At 51.6% G+C, this 18953-nt stretch overlaps 2 protein-coding genes across 3 annotated transcripts in view; one reads left to right on the top strand and one right to left on the bottom strand.

Annotated features, from left to right (window-relative positions):
- The first annotated feature begins 138 nt into the window (after positions 1-138).
- KRTCAP3 (keratinocyte associated protein 3) lies at positions 139-1702 on the top strand. The gene is made up of 7 exons (XM_054566178.1): positions 139-190; positions 334-518; positions 603-662; positions 827-1033; positions 1148-1282; positions 1387-1502; positions 1628-1702. Exons 1-6 carry the CDS (start codon positions 163-165, stop codon positions 1495-1497), a joined length of 726 nt encoding a protein of 241 aa, XP_054422153.1. The 5' UTR covers positions 139-162; the 3' UTR covers positions 1498-1502; positions 1628-1702.
- A 128-nt stretch (positions 1703-1830) lies between these two features.
- The window catches only part of IFT172 (intraflagellar transport 172), a 32262-nt gene continuing 15139 nt past the window's right edge, over positions 1831-18953 (bottom strand). For both annotated transcript variants that reach the window (XM_054568599.1, XM_054568603.1), the window contains 32 exons: positions 16680-16816; positions 16367-16474; positions 14811-14895; positions 14419-14511; positions 14073-14150; positions 13596-13844; positions 13360-13438; positions 13027-13147; positions 12701-12845; positions 12123-12212; positions 11465-11562; positions 11176-11311; positions 10979-11095; positions 10518-10660; positions 9616-9709; positions 9407-9471; positions 9034-9214; positions 8687-8796; positions 8423-8555; positions 6552-6650; positions 6237-6346; positions 6031-6094; positions 5833-5919; positions 5410-5526; positions 4500-4610; positions 4217-4336; positions 3346-3441; positions 3065-3124; positions 2881-2979; positions 2424-2577; positions 2141-2232; positions 1831-1939 (listed from right to left, as the gene is read on the bottom strand). In XM_054568599.1, coding sequence (XP_054424574.1) covers positions 1850-1939; positions 2141-2232; positions 2424-2577; positions 2881-2979; positions 3065-3124; positions 3346-3441; positions 4217-4336; positions 4500-4610; positions 5410-5526; positions 5833-5919; positions 6031-6094; positions 6237-6346; positions 6552-6650; positions 8423-8555; positions 8687-8796; positions 9034-9214; positions 9407-9471; positions 9616-9709; positions 10518-10660; positions 10979-11095; positions 11176-11311; positions 11465-11562; positions 12123-12212; positions 12701-12845; positions 13027-13147; positions 13360-13438; positions 13596-13844; positions 14073-14150; positions 14419-14511; positions 14811-14895; positions 16367-16474; positions 16680-16816 — 3561 coding nt within the window. In that variant the 3' untranslated portion in view covers positions 1831-1849. The remainder of the gene's footprint in view (positions 1940-2140; positions 2233-2423; positions 2578-2880; positions 2980-3064; positions 3125-3345; positions 3442-4216; positions 4337-4499; positions 4611-5409; positions 5527-5832; positions 5920-6030; positions 6095-6236; positions 6347-6551; positions 6651-8422; positions 8556-8686; positions 8797-9033; positions 9215-9406; positions 9472-9615; positions 9710-10517; positions 10661-10978; positions 11096-11175; positions 11312-11464; positions 11563-12122; positions 12213-12700; positions 12846-13026; positions 13148-13359; positions 13439-13595; positions 13845-14072; positions 14151-14418; positions 14512-14810; positions 14896-16366; positions 16475-16679; positions 16817-18953) is intronic.

The following is an 18953-nucleotide window of genomic DNA, read 5'->3' as shown; positions in this document are numbered from 1 at the left end:
TCTACTTTTTGCTAAGAGCGTCCTGTGTGTTTTTGCGTCTCCCCGCTAGGGGGCGCGGGGGGCCGGGGGCCGGGCCTCAGGTGCGGGTGGGCGGGGCCGGCTGCGAGCGGGGGCGGGGCCGGGTCGGGCCAGGTAGAGCCGCCCGGCCGGCGGAGGGACACGATGCGGTGCTGCCGCGTATGCAGATTCGGTAACTTGCCCCTTTGGCCTCGTTGTCCTGTACCCACCCCAACCCGTGCCACGGCCCCGAGCCCCCGGTTAGCTTGGGGCGGCCGCACGCGTCGTCCCGGTTCCCCTCCGGGCTCAGGTTTGCCCCTCCCCCGCGCTCCGCAGACGCAGCCCGGGGCCCTTGGCGGCTTATGCGCGTGGGCCTGGCCCTCATCCTGGTGGGCCACGTGAACCTGCTGCTGGGTGCCGTGCTGCACGGCACCGTCCTGCGGCACGTGGCCAATCCCCGAGGTGCCGTCACCCCCGAGTACACCACGGCCAATGTCATCTCCGTGGGCTCAGGGCTGCTGGTGAGTGCGGCGGGCGGGGCCGTGGGCAGGCGGCGTACCCTGCGCAGAGCAGCCTGGGTCTCACTCAGTCTTTGTGTTTTCCAGAGTGTTTCCTTGGGGCTTGTGGCCCTCGTGGCGTCTAGGAATCTCCTTCGCCCACGACTGGTGAGGGGGGATTTCTGGAGCTTTGATGTGGGGACCTTGAGTCTGGGAAACGGGGGCTGACTCAGCTTCAGGTGGGGAGGTGGAGCCCCAGATAGACCCAGGGGTCCAGTCGGTGGGAGAGTCAGCCGCCCTGGGCTGTTCACCTGACCTTTTGACCCTGTCAGCACTGGGCCCTGCTGGCAGTAGGTCTGGTGAACCTGCTGTTGTCCACCGCCTGCTCCCTGGGTCTCCTCCTCGCTGTATCACTCACTGTGGCCAATGGTGGCCGCCGGCTCATTGCTGACTGCCACCCAGGACTGCTGGATCCTTTGGTACCGCTGGATCAGGGGCCTGGACACGCTGACTGCCCCTTTGACCCCACAAGAATCTATGTGAGTGTGTTTACTTCTCATCTTTTTTGCAGTCCCCAAAGCCTTAAGGACCCCAACTTGCCACTCCTGCCCTGCTCCCTCCTAGTCCTCCCATCCTTCCTCTTCACCTTTTAGGATACAGCCTTGGCTCTCTGGATTCCTTCTTTGCTCATGTCTGCAGTGGAGGCCGCTCTGTCTGGTTACTGCTGTGTGGCAGCACTCACCCTCCGGGGGGTGGGACCCTTCAGGAAGGAAAGGCTACAGGGGCAGGTAAGGCAGATGAACAGGAACAGTTCATTCAACACAGATTGGCTGTGTTGAAAAGATGCTAAACTAATTCAGGGCCAGAGTACTAACTCCACCCTCTTCTGCAGCTGGAGGAACTGAGAGAGTTTGAATGTAATCCTAAATGTAATAGACAGGATAGCGAGCAGCTACTGGATCAAAATCAAGAGAGCCAGGCATCACAGAAAAGCTGGGCTTAGGACAGGTAATTGGCCATGAGGACTGTGGCCTGGGAAAGGGTAGGGGCGGGGAATTGCTCTTAGAGATGAGTCTAGTCCCTTGCTCTGCTGCTTGCCCCTCTGACCCAGGCTCTCCCCTTCTGTCAAGCAGGTGCTGCTGATCCGAAGGCTCAGTCCACAGGGCTTTCCACTGACCCCTAGGATGACATAAACATTGTAATAAAAGAACTCTTCTACTTGATTTCTGATTTGGAGGGGAAAGGGTACTGGGCTGGTGTTCAGGGTGACCTTGATCAAAGATTACAGTGGTCTCTGTTAGTTACAAGAGTTTAATGAAGGAAGGAACGTGATATCCTTCCCTGAGCGCTGCCAGTTACTGAAAGGAAAAGCTGGTGCTGGGGAGCCCGCCACACCACTGACTGATGAATTTCAGCACATCCTGGCACACTGGGCTGTGGGAGGTCTGTGAGCAAACAGAAGGAACGTCAGAGGAACTCATCGGTGCTGAGAAAAACATGCCTGCTGTAAAGAAAATCAGCTCCATCTGCAGCCGGGTTTAGGGCCTGCACCTGCCCTCTTCACAGTCCCACCCACCCCTCTAGTGGTGTGTTGTTTTCTTCCACGCCGCTCTCCCTGCCCCATCCTTCAAGTCTCCCGCTCTAACCTTGATCGCCATAAGGAACTTATTCCAGTTGTCCTTGTTAGCTGCCTTCCCTGGCCGCTTAAATTCAATTTTATTCCTCAGAATGGGGTATCCTGTAGGGGAAGAAAAAAGATGAACTGGGGTTTGAGAGGGGCTGAGGGGAAAACGAAGATTAATTTAGGGGTGGAAGTAGGATGTTCTTGTCTTCTGCATCCTTTACTGAATCACAGTACAGTCGTTTCTTGATCCTGCTGTTTTCCCCTCCTACTTACCACAGAATATGGGGCGTCGTGGGGTTCTGTACCTGTAATGAGGCAGGGCAGTGCCCGAACGCCAGTGCTCGCTGCCACCAGGGAAGCCTCGTAGGCACCGCGCTCATCCCGAGGCAGAACCTGCTCTAGCCGCTGGTCCATTGAGACTGTGAGCACCCAGTCTCGAACCTCTTCTCTCTGCGCCTCCTGGGAAGGACACAGGGAGCAGCAGCTTCGCGCAGGGCCAGGCAGGGCAAATGGCAGGTGACAAGTGGGAGGGTTTGCTAAGCTGTCATCTCTCCACCCATTACTGGTCCTCCTTGAATTAGGGGTCAGTCACACCCTTAGCTTTTTTACTCTGCTTCTACTTTCACTGAAGGAACAGTGAGGTCTGAGGCCGTGGTTGACTGGTAGCCGGTACAGAGGGTTGGGAGGACCATCCTAAGGTGTCCTCCCTTCTCAGTGCACTCACATTGGTGAGCCTCCCCTTCTCCAATCCCGTGTCCTCACCGGTATGTGCTGCTTGGCTGGGAGTGGCACTTCAAAGGGAATGTCTGTATCCTGAAAGTCAGAGTGGTCAAGGGCATCCAGAGTCCCTTCCTCGATCGCCTGTGGCAGAGTAAGCAGCCATGAGATAAGCACAGCTTGGGACAGGCAGAACCTCCCAACCTCTGGGCACAGCCTCCCTACTCACATCGGTCAGATCCAAAAAGCGGTTGAGGAAGATAAATGCCATGTTCTCCCAGCCAACTGCCTGCAACAGAGAAAAGGTGTAAGTGGGAGCGAGCAGCGGAGCTTGGATGCTGAATTTACAGGATACAGGGGGAAGAATCCAGGCAGGTACAGGAAACCAACACCCTTCATAACATCAGCCCCACACTCGACTTTGCCCTACTTGAGCAGATGGGATAAGTCTGCCTTCCAACTCCTGATTTCCTTGTCTCCTCAACCCCACCCTTCCTCCTCCCAGCTCACCTTGGAAGTAATGCCTGCTTCATAGAAGGCCTTGTCTGCAGGTAGTAGCTGGGTGTGACGTAAAAGTGAAACAGAAAGCTTGGCAGCCACAGTTTCCTACAGATTAAAGTCAAAGCATTATGATCCTTTGGTGACTGAGCTACCAGACCAATGACCTTTTGACTAAGGCAGCCACAGAACCAGAAAATCAACAACCATTATTAAACTCTTCTGGATCTCAAACTATTCTGGGTCTTGGTTATTTTCATCTGCACAGGACATAGATTATTTCTAAATTTCCTTCCACATCTAGAATTCTATCAATCAAATACATGAAATAAGGACACAGTATATCAGTGATTTTCAACCGATGAGCTACAAGAATTTTTAAAATGTCTAATACCTGACAATTTAGTCAGGGGCTGACCCCTTTTTCCCTTAGATTGTCAAATTAAAAAATGACAACAGCCAACACAACAATATCTATCTGGTATGAATGAGTCAAAATTATACCTATTGTTTTTTGTCAAATTGGCAAAAAATACATTTTTTGATGTGCCACAGAATTTTAGTATTTATGTGATGAAAAAGGTTGAAAATCGCTGCAATATATTGAATACTATCATGAATAAGCCAAAGGTGTGTGTGTATATACAAAAATCATGGGATCTGAATGTTTAGACATTATGGGGTTAGAGCTGTGTGGGCATAGAGCCCTAAGATCAAAGGCAGGGAGAAAACCATCTCAGCAAGGGTTAAAGATTTATTTAAACAGAAGAGAAGCTAGGAGAGAAGTAGGCCAAGCTTAAGGATCCAGAACTTGAATTCATTCAATTTCATGCATTTGAAGATGCAGCCATGAGACTAAGCCCTCCTCCAGGCTCCCTCTCACCAGCTGTTTGACACTCTGGGCTGCAGAGCGAGTGGCATAGTAATGAGCGATCAGCAGCATCGTCTCAAACTCCTCATGGGCTGGAGAGTTTGCCTCACTGGACTTCACCAGGTTTTCACACTAGAGCAGGCAGAGAGCATAACCTGGGTCAGGGTCAGAGTAGCAGGGCCATAGAGTGGTCAACTGATGGCCGCCTGGACAGAGGAAGGTACAATACATCAGCGGGTAAAGGACAGGAACAGGCGGAGTAGCCTTGTCACTGTCGTAGGCCAGCCTCCCTCACCAGGTTGAAGAGGACATCCCGGAGGTCAGCCCAGGTGTGGTAGGCCTCAGCGCTGTTGGTCCCAGGTGCGCTCACCACGTCGGTGAAGATCCTTTTGTAGATGTTGAAGTTCTGAAGGTAGAGGGGTGAGAAGAGCTGAGTGGGATGGAGAAAACTCGAGGAGAAAGTCCATGCAAGTGGGCCAAAGAGGAAAACAGGCTGTAAATGGGTGTGTGGGGCACTGTAGGACAGTGATGGAGAAAGTCATTTTTTAGGGAAGAGAAGGGAGAGTAAGAAAATAACTTTTTTAATTTTTGATTTTAGCGGTGGGTGGGGGTGGTGAGAAGAGAGAGAAATATCTACCGGCTGCCTTCCACAAGTGCCTCAACCAGGGACGGAGGGCCTGAACCTGGAACCCAGGCACGCGCCCTGATGGGAATCAAACCGGTGACCTCCCAGTTTGCAGGACGATGCCCAACGAAACGAACCAAACCACACCAGCCAGGGTGGAGATAACTACTTACTAACTGGTAACTGGCTCTGTGCCTGGGGAGACGTGTGATTGTGCATGCACAGTCAGTGTGAATGAATGGGCTAACAACATTCCGGAGAGCTGTGATGCCCAGATAGGAGAGTGTGTACACTTACTCACTAGGTGTGCACTAGGGGAGTTACGGCCCTAGAGGTGTGTGCAGGGTTCATTTCTGAAAGGCTGATCCTGTGTTAGCTAAAAGCTTGGGAGGTTGGTGTTTCTTCAAAGGGTAAACCTCCAGAGAGGCTGTACATTTTGAAAGAGACTGGGTGGGGCCTTTGGGCTTGATACTGATCAAAGAATCCTTAACAAAGACAGTTCCTGAGGGGAAGGTGGTTCTTGAGGAGGAGAAAACAAATTTCCTGTAGCAAACGTTCATCCCAAAGAGCAAGCTGGTACCTGTGGGTTAGCAGGGGCTCCGTGTTGCACGTACAGGGCCAGTGCCTGGGCATAGCCACCCTCTCGGATCAGGTGGGTTGCATACAAAGCGACGTACTTGTGCAGAATCTTGTAGTTCTGTCCCCGAGGTGGGGGAAAGCATGGAGAGGTTGGGATCAGCAGGGCCAGGCAGTGAGGGTGGGGTGATAACTGGAGACTGGATTTGTTTAGGGGGCAAAGGGCATCTGCAAGCCGGGCCCAGCCTGGCCTCTGGCCCCAGTTTCAGAGTGTGGAAGACTAAGCTGTCTGATGTTGATGAGGCATCTTTAGGGTTTGGGTTTTAGAGGAAGTAAGGGAAAGGGAGATACAGCCCTGGCGCCAGTAGGGAGTCCAGGGAACGAGTACAGAAGAGCTGGGAACGGGGTTGCGGGGAGAGAGCAGTACCTGCTTGGTAGCTGTTTCAATGCACTTGTCCCACTGGCCCTGCTCCACATACAGGTCCAGAGCAGCCACCACATCCACACCCACCAGCTGTGATCAATTGAAAAGACAGTTAGGAGAGGTGACGTGGAGGGGGAGAAGAGGGAAAGAATCTCGAGCCTCTCTGTGTGTTCTGCCTCCTGCTAGCTCTACAAGTCTCACCGAGTCCACTTTGCCCTGGTTCTTGAGGAAATCCTTGTAATGCTGGTCCACATAGTCTTCATACCTGTGAAGATGTGCAGAGATCTCGCACTTCATGGTCCCGGATGGTCTCAGGGTTACACCCTTCCCACGAGAACTTTCTCTAATCTTAGTTTTTACAAAAGGAAGTAAAAGACTTTCCTAGTGACGAGAGGCAGTGAGCTTACCGGGGATCTAACTCCTTGGCCACACGCTTGGCCTTGTTCCACTCCTCAGCCTCCATGAAAGCATCGATGGCTTCCTTGACTAGGTCCAGGTTCAGGTAGAGCTCTGCAGCCTGCATGGTGGGGAATCTGAGACTGGGGGCCGTCTTTCTGCTCCACGCCGCAGTGTGCCCTCTGTGAACGCCTCCCTCGGTTTCCCTAGAACTGCATGCCCCGCCTGCCAAGAGGCCCACCTCACACACCTGCCTGGGTGTAGATGTCACCATTCCACCCATCTCTGTGGAACCTATGTCTCTTCAGCGCCAGCACCCTACTTACTGCACAGTGCTTTCCAATTCCCATCAGCTGGGGCCCTACAGCCCGAACTACTTCCAGACTGCGCTGGGGAGGCAGAAACTTGATGGAGAGTTCGGCTGCCTGCATGGTTGGACAGGAGGGAAATGGGTAGGAGAGACAAATAGTGCTGGGGGCCCTCAGCCTGATCTGCCTTTTCCCTCCAGTTGCCAACTTCCTCTTTTAAGCTCTCCCTTGCCTTCCCCTCCTGGGAAAAGCCTGCCTCGTGGTCCATCAGAGGACCTACCCAGCACCTCTTGGCTTGTCCTCTTTTAGACACTCCTTGTTGTTTAAGGCCACTGCATTTGGTCCTGCCACCTTCAACAAACTGGTTTCTCAAGTTCTTTGTCACAAATAGAATCTTGGTAACAAGGCATAGAGAAAGAAACCCTAAAAGTCCAGGGCACTTTGTAAATATTTATGTGGGGCCTTCCTGAGCCTCGGTTTCTTCATTGTAAGGGTGATGGTTGGTCTAGACTTGCACTGTTCAGAACAGCAGCCACTAGTCACGTGTGGCGTCCCAGCTGAGATGTGCTGTCAGCTTAAGTGCACACTGGCTGTCAAAGATTTAGTACAAAAAAAAGGAATGTACGCTATCTCAATACAAGTTTATACTGATTACATGTTGAAATAATAGTTTAGGTATATGGAGCTGGGTAAAATGTTATAATTATTTTTACTTGTTTCTTTTTACTTATTTGAATGTGGCTACTAGAAAATTTTAAATTACATGTGTGACTTGCATTGTATTTCTGTGGGACGGTGCTGGCCTAGATGATCTTAGAGACACCTTCCAACCCTAATAGTTGGTAATTCTACAAACCCAGGTGTTTGATAAGCTTACTCTATGTCCACTGTGATGTGGACAGCCTCACCAGATTTTAATTTCCATGTGCTCTAATTTAGCTATAGACTATGCTAATCCTCCTGGTCTTTCCCCCACTTATTCTTGCCTGTCTTTCTTTACCTGCCAAACCCTTCAAAACTTAAAGTGTCCCCACCAGGAAGCCATCCTCTGCCAAATCTGAAGGAGGTGTAGTCATGCACAGACTGCAATAAGCAATGCCTCAGAATAAGACACAGCAGATGCTTAATGAATATTATACATGCTGATTCAAACCCACTGAACCCTCATAACAATCATCAGTCCTTCTTTTTACTTCCTTCCCGTCCAACCTCCACAGGCTGTTCAATGACAAAGCCTCAGAGACCTAAGGGAAATTCTGCAAGGGCGTCGCCGTGCCAACATTTTACTCGGGCTGATCGATCTCGCCCACTCGTAACTGCCAACACCATATTTGCATGCATCTAAGGCACATCACTTAAACTGTACATGTATCCCAATTTCAAAGATATTAAATGCGACTGTTTATATGTCTTAGAGTTGATGAAACATATTGGCTTGGCTTAATCTGCTGGAGGCTTCTTTTCTGGTGCCGGGCAGAGGGGCAGCCTCTGCTTCCTTCATGACCTCCGTCGGGCTCCCGCTCCAGGCCCAGGAATTCGCCCTCACAAAGCCTCCCAGACCCCTCCGGGCCACGGAGATCTCAACCTTCTTTGAACTTCACTTTGAAACACACACTTTAGTGGTCACTGAGTGATCACTTCACCCAGATACAATATTAATTAATTGAGCCACATGTTAGTCTAAGTTCCCCCAATTTCTTACTGTTAGGGTTCTTACAGCCCCTTTTATAGCCTGTGTAGGTTCTGGATCTAACATCCAGGAAGCATTCAACAGACACCTACTACCCGATTGAAAACAAAAAGCCTGGAGAACAACAGCTGCCTGTCTCAGCAGGGATGCCGGAGGCCTGGGGAGGCAGCGGCTGGCGGGAGTGGCGTGGCGGCCTCACCTTCATCCAGCACTTCTCCACCAGGCCGCTGCTGCTTCCTGCGTCCCGCACTTTGAGGTAACAGTCGACCGCGCGGCCATACTCTCCGGCCTGCTCCCACTGTCGGGCTTGTTCCACGAGGCCCTCCATGCCCCTGCAGAGACGGCACTGCTTGTGACGGGAATGCGGGCGGGAGAGGGGCGTGGGCAGCATGGCCTATCCTGTGCACGCTTTATGACCCACCTCCCAGCCCTGCCCACATTTCCTGGCCCCTTGGCTTCATACCTGGCCCCCTTCTTGGTCGCTTCCCGCTCATACTCTTCCTGCAGAGCCTCCAGCTGGCCAGGCACGTAGTCCTTGCAGATCCGCAGGGCATCGCTCCACAATCCAGCCTCCTGCTCAGGGTTCCAGGTGCCAGGAGGGTAGAGGAAGGCGTGAGAGCTTCCCACTGCTGCCCACGTGGTATGGCCCCCTGATTCCTGGGTCTTCAGACCTCTTTACTCCTTCCTCTTCCTCTCCCTCCCCTCCCCAATGCTAACCTGATCTTTGTGAGTACGTGTGGTCCGTGTAGGGCGCTGTGGGCTCAGGTGTGCCCTCACCCGCCCCTCATGGCCCTGAGTCCAGTGTCCCACCTTATAGTAATTGAGGGCCAGGCCTGGTCTCTGGGCCCGAAGCAGCAGTCCTTCCGCTTTCTGAAAGTCCTTCTCCTCCAAGGCCGCCCGGGCCTGCCCCACGAGCACCTCAGCAACGCTGTCAGGGTCGTGGGCCTCGGCCACACGCTGAGCGGCCTCCCAGTCCTGGTTATGGACAAACCTGCTCCCAGATGGGGACACAGGGGAGGCTAAGGATAGGACTGAGGCCTCAGCAGTGGGAAAGCACACAGCCATGTCATTCAAGGGGTATAACATTTATGGGTACTAGGTTTAGGTGAAGGTGAGGATGACGAGGAAAGGTCCTGGGGCTGGGCTTGGGAGCACAGGATTGCAGAATCGCTGGGTAACTCACATGAGGACTGCTTCCTTGGGTTTACCAGCCCGGATGAATTCAGCTTCAGCCTCTTCAAATTTACCCTATAGGGAGAGGAAAGCAGCCATTCGTGACGAGGGGACTGGCGTCACGGGCAGCCAGGAGATGCGAAGTGTGCGCACCTGCCACGGCGGGCTGGGGGGGCGAAGGCCGGGGTCAAAGGCAGCGGGGCAGGGTCACAGCCATACCTCATCCTCCAGGTACATGGCGTATCTGAGGTGAATCTCAGGGGTTTTGTGCTTGAGGGCCAGCCGCGAGAGTTCAAAAGCAAATTCAAAGGAGCTGAAAGGGAAGGCGCAGATAAGGTTTGCCTACTCCATACCTTTATGAGAGAAAAGGAGAAAGAGAGTGCAAGAGAAAACAGAAAAGGCAAGAATTGAAGGGAAGGGAAAGATTAAAGGCAACTGACTGAAGTGATATGGAAGCACAGAGAGATGTGAAGAAACATAGGCATGCAGCCCTGTGATGGCGACATCGCTGTCACCGTGGCTCAGACGCATGTGGAAAAGCCTGTGCTGCCCGAGACCAGCCGAGTGTGGAAGCTTGGGGGGCGGGGGGAGCAGGAGGGAGGGGAAGGAGGAGTGAGCCTCACGGCACCACAACGACAGGGCAGGGCGGGCTCCCGGTGGTGCTGCCGCCACCTCCTCTGGAGCCACATCTACAGTGGCGGCAGAAAAACAGCCTCTCAGAGACGAGTGACACTATCCTCAGCTCTCTGACTCGATGCAGGATTACTGCTAGCATTTGTAACACCTGCTTAAGAGAAGCTCATTTTGCATTTAACAGAATCACACTTCGGTTACCCAGAAGGAAGTTACTGGCTTAGTGCATTTTAGCTTGAAATGCTATTCTCCCTCCACTTTTATCCTTACAACTGCCAAAGATTAAACACTGTTCTGAGACCAGGGTGTAGGGCAAGAGTTATTAATTCATTCCTGCCTCTCTGTCAAGTCCTTCTAGGATCCCTCCTTACCACATTTCTTCCCTCAGCCTCAGCATTTAGAAATACTTTTGAGTTACACATCAATTTTCCTTCTCCGCACAGAGGCCCTGCCTGGCACGGGGCCAGAGCGAAGGCTCAGCGCCTCACCAGTTGTCGGCAGCATGGTCAATAGCAGCTTCCAGGAGTCCCAGCTTATTAAGCAGTCTGACTGCAGCCTCTCCTCCCAGGCTCTTTGCCCACAGATAGGCCACGTGTTTGTGGGCATTAGCTCCTCCGTGAGCCTTGGCCACCTGTAAAGCAAAGCCACTTGGCAACCCCCCAGCACAGGGACACAGGGCTGCTCCCTTCTCATCTCTGACCCAACCTCAGCTTTGACAAGGATCAGCTGCCTGGGCTAGAACAACAGAAGGCTAAGTCTCAGGGTCTCTTAACCTGCTTAGGGTCCAAGGATGGACTTCAGGTGGTCCACAAACTCTTAAAATTGCATGAGAAATTCTGTGCGTAGGTGGGGACATTTTTCAGAGACCCATGGCCAGTTTAGAATTAGACGGTCACTTGAGAGTGGAAAAGGAGCAGGTGGCACCCCCCGTGTGGCCTGCGTTCCTCACCCGGTAGGCCTCTTCCCAGAGCCCGTTGGACCGGTACATGTTCACTGTTGCCTTCCATTCCTGGGCCTCGAGGTAGTGGTACTCGGCCTCCTGTAGTCGGCCTTCGGCCTCCAGCTCCTGTGGGAAGGCGGTCAGCGTGGAGAGGGGGCGGGTGGAGCTTGTCTGAGGAAGAGCTGGGCAGGGACAGAGGGGCTCACCTTGCCCAGGTGTAGGTGTGTGTCACTGAGGAGATCCGGGTGGTGCTTCCCTACCAGGCGGATCATGTCATCGTACAGCTTGTGCTTTTTGAACATGGTAATGGCAAGATCAGGCTCCTCCACTGTCACATAGAGCCTGGGGACAGGGGAAACACTTGGGGCCTCCAGACCCGCATTCCTGCCACTAGAGTCACTGCTCAGAGTCTTGTCACTGCCTTCTGAGCAGGCGGGCCACACCCTCGGACCCCGTCTCCCTCTCCCTCCATGCCGCCTGGGGGTCTCTGCTCACCTCTCAGCCTCGCGGTACTTGCCCTGCTTCTCCATCTCCTGCGCCTGGGTGATGTATAACACTGACACGTCTTCTGGTCTCATGCACTTCGTCGCCAGCTGCGCACACAAAGCAAGAGCAGCCTCAGGTGCCAGTTCCTGAGCGGTCAGTGAAGCGGGGCTCAAGGAGCCTGTTTCCTCAGGAGCTCTGAACTCCCCTATCAGCCAGAGGGGTGCAGCGACTGCCACCCTCCAGTCAGCTCAGGCAATTCCAAGTCCGTAAGAAGCAAAGTAAGGACTATATTCTACTAAGGCAGGAGGGTCAGAGATGCGCTGTGCTGGGGGCCTACGTCCCCACTGCCAGCCTCCTGCTGTACCCGCCGGGCTTTGGGAGCAGGAGTGAGAACACAGTCGCCGATGTCGCTAGAACATCAGGAGTGGTATCCCGGCTCCCCCAATCCTAAGAACATCTGCTTTTCAAACTTACAGGGTTGGGAACACGAGTCTCTTTGTCCTCACCTTTCCCTGTGGCTACGGAGCAGAGTTACCCCGACTACGTTTTGGTACTTTCTCAGCTTTCTGGGAACCCATGGAAATGAGAGAGAGATCAGAGACGAAGCACAGCGGCACCACTGCCACCGAGGCGGAATTCCCTGGCCGTGCGCCCATGCCCTCTCTACCTTGTGGGCCTGCTCCCAGCGGCCAGCCTGGGTGTACATGTCTATTGCATCTTTTGTCCGGTCTCCCTTCACGTAGAGTTCCTCAGCAATCTGGTGGAGAGAGGCAGATGCGAAAGGTCAGAGCAACAGAGGTAAAGCAGTCCATGGGAGGGAAGAGCAAACCTCAGCCGGGCTGCAGCAGAGCCTGGGGTACCGTTTTCGGTCCGTGACAGAGGAGAAGACATGGCTATGGGTGTCTCAGGCCTTCTACCGTTTTGAAGAAAAGACCAGCCGAAACCAGTATGAGGACATTACAGAGAGGGTTTTAAAGGGCCTCACCTTTCTGCAGTGCAAGGGATTTTTTATTTTAACTAAGATGGAATTATTCATGAAGAATCACTTGCGCTGGTGCAGGAGGAGGGTCTGCGCCATGTCGGCACGCAATAGGGTCAGTGAACCATTTCTTTCCATTCAGGGCGGCGGTGCCGCGGGGCCCCAGGAGGAAGGACCTGCTGAGGTGGCCCCCACGTCCAGTTCCGGTTCTCTCCCCGTCACGCTGTGCTGACTGCCTCAGGCTGCAGCCAGGGGCTCTTCCTCACCTCATACTCCTGCAGAGATGCGTAGTGTTGGGCCACACGGGGATAGTATTTGGACGCAGTGTTCCGATCCTGTAGGTCTAATATATAAATCGCCTTCTTCCACTGGCGGGCACCCAGGGCAGCTTCAATTGCCTTAATGGAGCACCTGGCATAGTTGGGAAAGGCATAAATATGTCAGAGGCAAGAGGAAGATGGATGGAGGTAAAGCACACCGTGGGCATGCCCCACCCTGCATTCCGAGATCTCTTCTCTTAGGCCTTGAGGCCCTCACTCGCCCCAGCGCCCCTCGCCCGACACCCAGTCTCCTTTGCACCTCCAGACCAGACCTGGCTTCGATATAGTGATTAATGGCTGCATCAAGCTGCTTCTGCTGCACCAGGTGGTCCCCCCACGCCTCCTCTAGTCTCACCACCTCTGCTGGGAATGCCAACCGAGCCAGCTCCACCGCTGCCAGAGAGGGAGAGGCACTCAGCTTGGACTTCCAGGGACGGGACTCAGGAAAAGTAAGACAGGGAGAGGAAGTGTGGAACGTGGGTGAGAAGTGGAGGAATGGAGGAGAAGTGAAGGCAGTCAGCCTGAACAGATGCACCAAAACAGGTGCTGGGGGCTGTTGGGGCAAGAGTCCGCGACACCGAAGGATGGGCTGTGGTGGCTGGTACCTTTCATGAAGGCGCTGCCTTTACAGTAGCACTCCAGGGCCCGCTGCGGATTTCGAATCTTCTCAAAGAGATCGCCTGCCTACTAACACAGGCTAAATTACTACCACGATATCCCTACTGCACAAAGAATCAAGCATCAGCCCCAAAAAGAAGAGAGTCGGCCCTCCATGACTCCTGGGTAGGAGAGGGGCACCGAGCCCTGCAGATGAGGGGCGGGAGCAGGAAGCCAGCCATACCCTTTCATAGAGTTCCCCCTTGATAAGGGCTGCAGTGATGTGTTCCACCAGCTCGGTGTTGGCGAGCAGGTCCTCTCGGGTCAGCACCAGCCGAGCAGCTCTGGCAGGGAGCCCCGCTTTGAGGTAGAGGCTGATGGCTGCTAGCCCATCCCCTTGGCTCTCCTGCAGTTCACCTGCTCGCTCTTCTTGCTGTGTGTCCATCAGCCACTGGTAGTAGCTCCGGCGCAGCTTTTCTAGGGCGGGGTGCCCCTGGACGCACAGCAGAGAACTGGGGGGTCACATCCCTCCTCCCCGCCCTGCTGCTTCCCATGCTTCTCCAATCCCACTGGCGCAATGGAAATGCTCCTGGACACCAAGGTCCTGACTCCTTCCCGTGTCAGCTCCCAGTCCCAACCCGTTCCAGCTCCTACAGCCTGGACGTTTCTGACATCTGGGGAACCGAGTTCTGGACCACTGTGGAGAGGACGGAACGGATACCTTGGCCTCAGCCACAGCGATGCACTCATCCCAGCGGTGTAGCTCCTGGTACATGTCCATGGCCTCCTCAACGGCATTCTAGGGGAACCAGGCAGAGGGAAGAGGGACGCCAGGAAGATGCGAGGGCCAGAAATCAGCAAGCTCTCCTCAGCCCGGCTAAGACGCCAGCCCACGTGCATTTACTTATAGACAAGCAGAGGCGAATTTATTGTGAAACTAAAAGAAACGTAGGCTTCAGGGCACCTTATTCGCACAGGCCCCTTCCAAGGCAGTTTTTCTTAAAGACGGCTTCTCAAATTGTATAGCTTCAGGCCCCCTCGTCCACCTGGTCCCTCCTCTCCCATACCTGTTCCAAGAAGATCATTTCAGCCAGCTTGTAGTTCTTTTCCAGCATCGCTAGACGTGCTCGGACCTGATAAAAATCTGTTCCTTCTCCACCCTGCAGGGCAAAGGGAGGTTCGGGTTAGCCTGTCACGCTGCAGGTGCCACTCCGCCTGTGCAGGCTGAGACAGGAAGGCCAGAGAGATGTGGGAGCTAAAAGGCTTAGAAAGCTGGAAAACCTCATGGGCTCAGAGGCTTGAGGTTTGGCAAGCAACTCTAAAATGGTCCAACTTGGTGCAGGTGGGGTGGGCAGGGTAGAGGAAATTAGTCATGGCTGGAAAGCTAGCATTCATGGAGCTCAGGACTAAGAGAAACCTCAGCGGGAGAGACTAAATGAATCAGGAGGATAATACTTGCATATTCCCGAGACACTTGATCTGCAATCTCATTGGTCTCATGCAGGAACCGAGCTTTTGCTACATGGCCCAAAGCAGAAAAGCACCTACAGTATGGATGCAATAACAGTAACAGTAATATTACTATAGGATCACCATTAATTCGTTGGCTCAGCAGGTATATATTAAGCATCTATTATGTGTCAGGCACTGTCCTTGCTAGTACTGAAGACACAGAGGGAGTAAGAGCGAGATAGGAGTGCCTTGCTCTCAGGAGACTTATTTCCTGGTGGAAACAAATAATTAGTAAACAAACAAACAAAAAGATAATTTGAGAGAATGAAAAAGAAAATAAAATGTGCGCTATTACAGACAGTAACTGAGGGGACCGTTTCGGCTGGTAGTCAGAGAAGGGCTGTGTGAGGTGCTGACATTTGAACTGAGACCTGAATGCAAGAAAGAGGCCATCATGGAAGATGGGGAAAAATTATTCCAGGCAGAAGGAACAGCTGGCGTAAAGGCCCTGCGGCAGGAGCGAGCGTGGCGTGCTCGAAGGGCAAAAGGACGGAGGTGCAGGCTGATAGGCAAGTAGGTACCTGGCAGAAGGAAGCAGAGGCCACACGTTGTAGGGCCTCAGAACGTGGCCAAAAGCCTGGGTTTTCCACTGCGTACAAAGATTAGCTGCTGGCAAATGCTGAGCAAGTAAAATGACATCATCTAATTTATGTTTTTAAAAAATTACCTCAGCTGCTAGGGGATGAATGGATCTAGGCTATAAGAACAGTCTCAGTGAGACTACTTAAAGGGCTTTGCAGCACTGCAGGTAGGAGATGGTGGTGGCCATTTCTAGGGAGGAGACAGCAGCGTTGGACAAATAAGACATTCAACATATGTTTCGAAGACCCTGGATCAGCGTCCCTCAGACTTGCTGACAGTCCAGCTGTGGGGAATGGCGGGGAAGGCGGGGGGACGGGGAGGGATCAGGATGACTCCGGGCCAAACGAGCAGCAGCTGACATTTACTGAACACCTGTCGTCGGTGCTCTTTGCACAGAGGCTCTCAGTCACTCTTCACTGACACTGCCATCCTTTACGGTCCTTCAAGGTAAATTCTATTATTATTCCCCTTTCGCACAGAGGAAATCGAGATCCCAGGGCTTGGAAAGGTTATGTAATCCCTCTAAAGTTATGCAAGTTGGCAAATGGAGCCAAGATTTGAACTCTTAAGAGTCTGAAGTCTCAAATTTGGCCTATTAGCTATACTCCTATACCATGCTCAGAATATACACATCAATGCATGGATTGCAGGGTATGAGTGTTAAAAACTTTGAAGGGGCACCTAGTTACAAGAAGGGGAAGCAGAAACAATAAAAGACATGCTCTTACAGTCTAGGTTGGGAGGATGTTTGGAATAACGGTACTATGGAAGGGCTGGCTCTAGGACATTTGCTGGCATCAGGAGGAAGCTCTACGGCATTTGTCGGCATGGGTCCAATGTGGGACAGGAGCGGCCCACACGTAAGCACCCATATGGCCAGCCTTCTCGCTGCTGGGCACCCGGGCCTGCGGGCCCTCTCACCTCTCAGCAATGTGCAGCTGCCTCGCCTCTAGTGCCAGTTTACTCAAGGTTTTCCACATTGCCTCCGTTTCTGGGGTCATTTCCAGAGTCTCCAGGAAGGCTGTTGCCCTGGAGAAGGAAGGAACCAGAGCACAGGGAGTGAGTCCAGGCTCAGGAAGACACTGAAGGACGTTGGCGATGGGGTTGGGAGGAGAGGGCCGGGCAATCATTCGCCCTTTCTGTCCCCTCTCCTCCCTGGATCACCAGGCCCTGCTTAGGTATGGCCAGTTTTACCACTCATTCCGGATTGCTGGCCCGAGGCCCAGCTCCCTACCGGGCGTAGTTGCCGTCATCAATGGCTGTTCCAAACTCAATAAGGCCCTCGTCCAGTGTGTAGGCAACTGCAGTCACACCTTCGGTCACCATCACCTCGGTCTTTCCGCCGCCCCGCTCCACACCTACAACATCACCCTGTAAAAATTCAATCCCCCACCCACCCGAATTCCAAGTCAGTGTTTCCACTCAGTCAACTGCAGGACACACGTGCTCTCACCCAGCCCTCGTGCTCACACACTGAGGGAAGCGCGGTGACCTTGTTTTCTTAACATGTCGTTTCCCTCAAGAAGATAAAAATTCCTTATCTATGGTATTATATTTAAGTTAAAGTACACTCATAACTATGTTGCCACTAATGCCTGAAGGTAAGGTGACAAAATGTGACATCTACTTCTGCTTCTAGCAATACCATGTCTAGGTATTCTTAGGGATTCTCCTGTTAAAAGACAACTTGAACCTGGCATACTGTTTCTTTCTTTTTTTTTTTTTTTTTTTTTTACGGTTTTACTTATTTGTTTTTCAGAGAGAAAGGAAGGAAGGGAGAGAAACATCCATCAGCTGCCTCTCACATGCCCCCAACTGGGGACCTGGCCCACAACTCAGGCATGTGCCCTGCCCGGGAATCAAACTGGTAACCTTTCGGCTTGTAGGATGAGGCCCAACCCACTAAGCCACACCAGTCAGGGAGAACCTGGTGTACTTTTTAATGCAGTGCTGACTTCGACTGAAGAAATCACTAGGAATGCTTCCTACCTCCTCTTCCATCCTTTCCCCTCAAAAAGAAAGAGCGAGCCAGAGCAAGGGCAAGAGAGAGGAAAAGAGAAGGAAAGAAAACAAAAGGCTAGCAAGCTAACACCTGAGCAGGAAAATATGAAAGTTGAGCAAGTGGGAAGAATTTGCTCTGAAGGCAAACACAGCATCAGGAGGCTCAACCTTGGGTCCTCTAGCCCAGTGGGGAGGCCAAGTCTGAGTGTCCCTCATTACAGCTGGGATCCGCTCTTCATTAAAGGCAACAAAAGCAGCACAGGTCACTAAAACACCTGATTCCTGCAGAGGCAAATGCAAGTCAGCTTTAGAGGAAAACATTTTAGGTCCTTGGGATTCCAAAAGATTCAATGTGACATGGGCTCATAATTTAAAAAATACCAAATACAAGTTAACAAAACACTGTAAGGAATAAACAATAACTATGAACAACAGTTTTGGACTTCCAAGGATTTCAAATACTAGAAATATCAGTTATGAAAAAATTATGGAATATAAAATAATTAAATGCAAAACATTTAAAGGCCCAAATGATGAAATGAAAAATTAAGCAAGAAACAAGAGACTATCAGAAACAGTCAGCAGCTTGGATTATAAAAAACAAAACATTATGAAAACTTTAATTTTTAAAGTTAAAAAGAAAATCAATAGACGGTTTAAGTAGCAGATTAGATGATGATGAAAGTGAATTAATAACCTGAAAGTTGTACCTAAAGGAATTATCCAGAATGTATCATGGAGTGAGAAAGAGAAGGGAAATAAGAAAGTGAAGTTAAAACAGTATAAAAGACAAGACAATAAGTATAACATATGCCAAATTAGAATTCTGACGGAGAGACTAGAGATGCAAGAGAAGCAGCCATGTTTGAAGAGAGATTGCCTGAAACATTTCCAAGACTATAAAATGTGTACTCACAAATACAGAAAGCAGAATATATAACAAGCAGAATAAATAAAAGGCGCATTATATTGAGGCACATTGTAGTGAAACTTCAAAACAGCTAAGAAAAAGATTTTAAAAGCAACCAGAGAGAAAAGAGAGATCGCCTATACAGATAGAGCTGTTAAACTTCTCAGAACAACAAAGGAAGTCAATCAATGGGAGATATTTGCAAAAGGCTAAGAAGATTAACTGTTAATCTAAAACTGGGCACTGAGTCCAAATATCTTTCAAGAATGAGAGCTAGCCCTGACTGGTGCGGCATAGTGGGTTGAGCGTTATCCTGCAAACCAGAAGGTTGCCCATTCAATTCCTGCTCAGGGCACATGCCTGGGTTGTGTGCCAGGTTAAGAAATAAATTAATTAACATTTTTTTAAAAAAAGAACAAAGGCTAAATAAAAACATTTTCAGATATTTAAAAACAAAGCATTCATCATGAGAAGACTTTCTTTCAAGAAGAAAAATAACTCTGGAGGGAAGATCTGCAATGCAAAAAGGTGAACAAAGAAACTGGCACCAGGACGGTGAATCTAAACAAATTGTGTAAAATAATGATGTCTAAGTTT

Source organism: Pteronotus mesoamericanus, unplaced genomic scaffold, assembly GCF_021234165.1.
Source record: "Pteronotus mesoamericanus isolate MK-2021 breed Mesoamerican mustached bat unplaced genomic scaffold, CSHL_Meso_final contig_101, whole genome shotgun sequence".
NCBI lineage: Eukaryota > Metazoa > Chordata > Mammalia > Chiroptera > Mormoopidae > Pteronotus > Pteronotus mesoamericanus.
The sequence above is the reverse complement of the archived record's forward strand: the minus strand, read 5'-3'. Positions and strand labels throughout refer to the sequence as shown.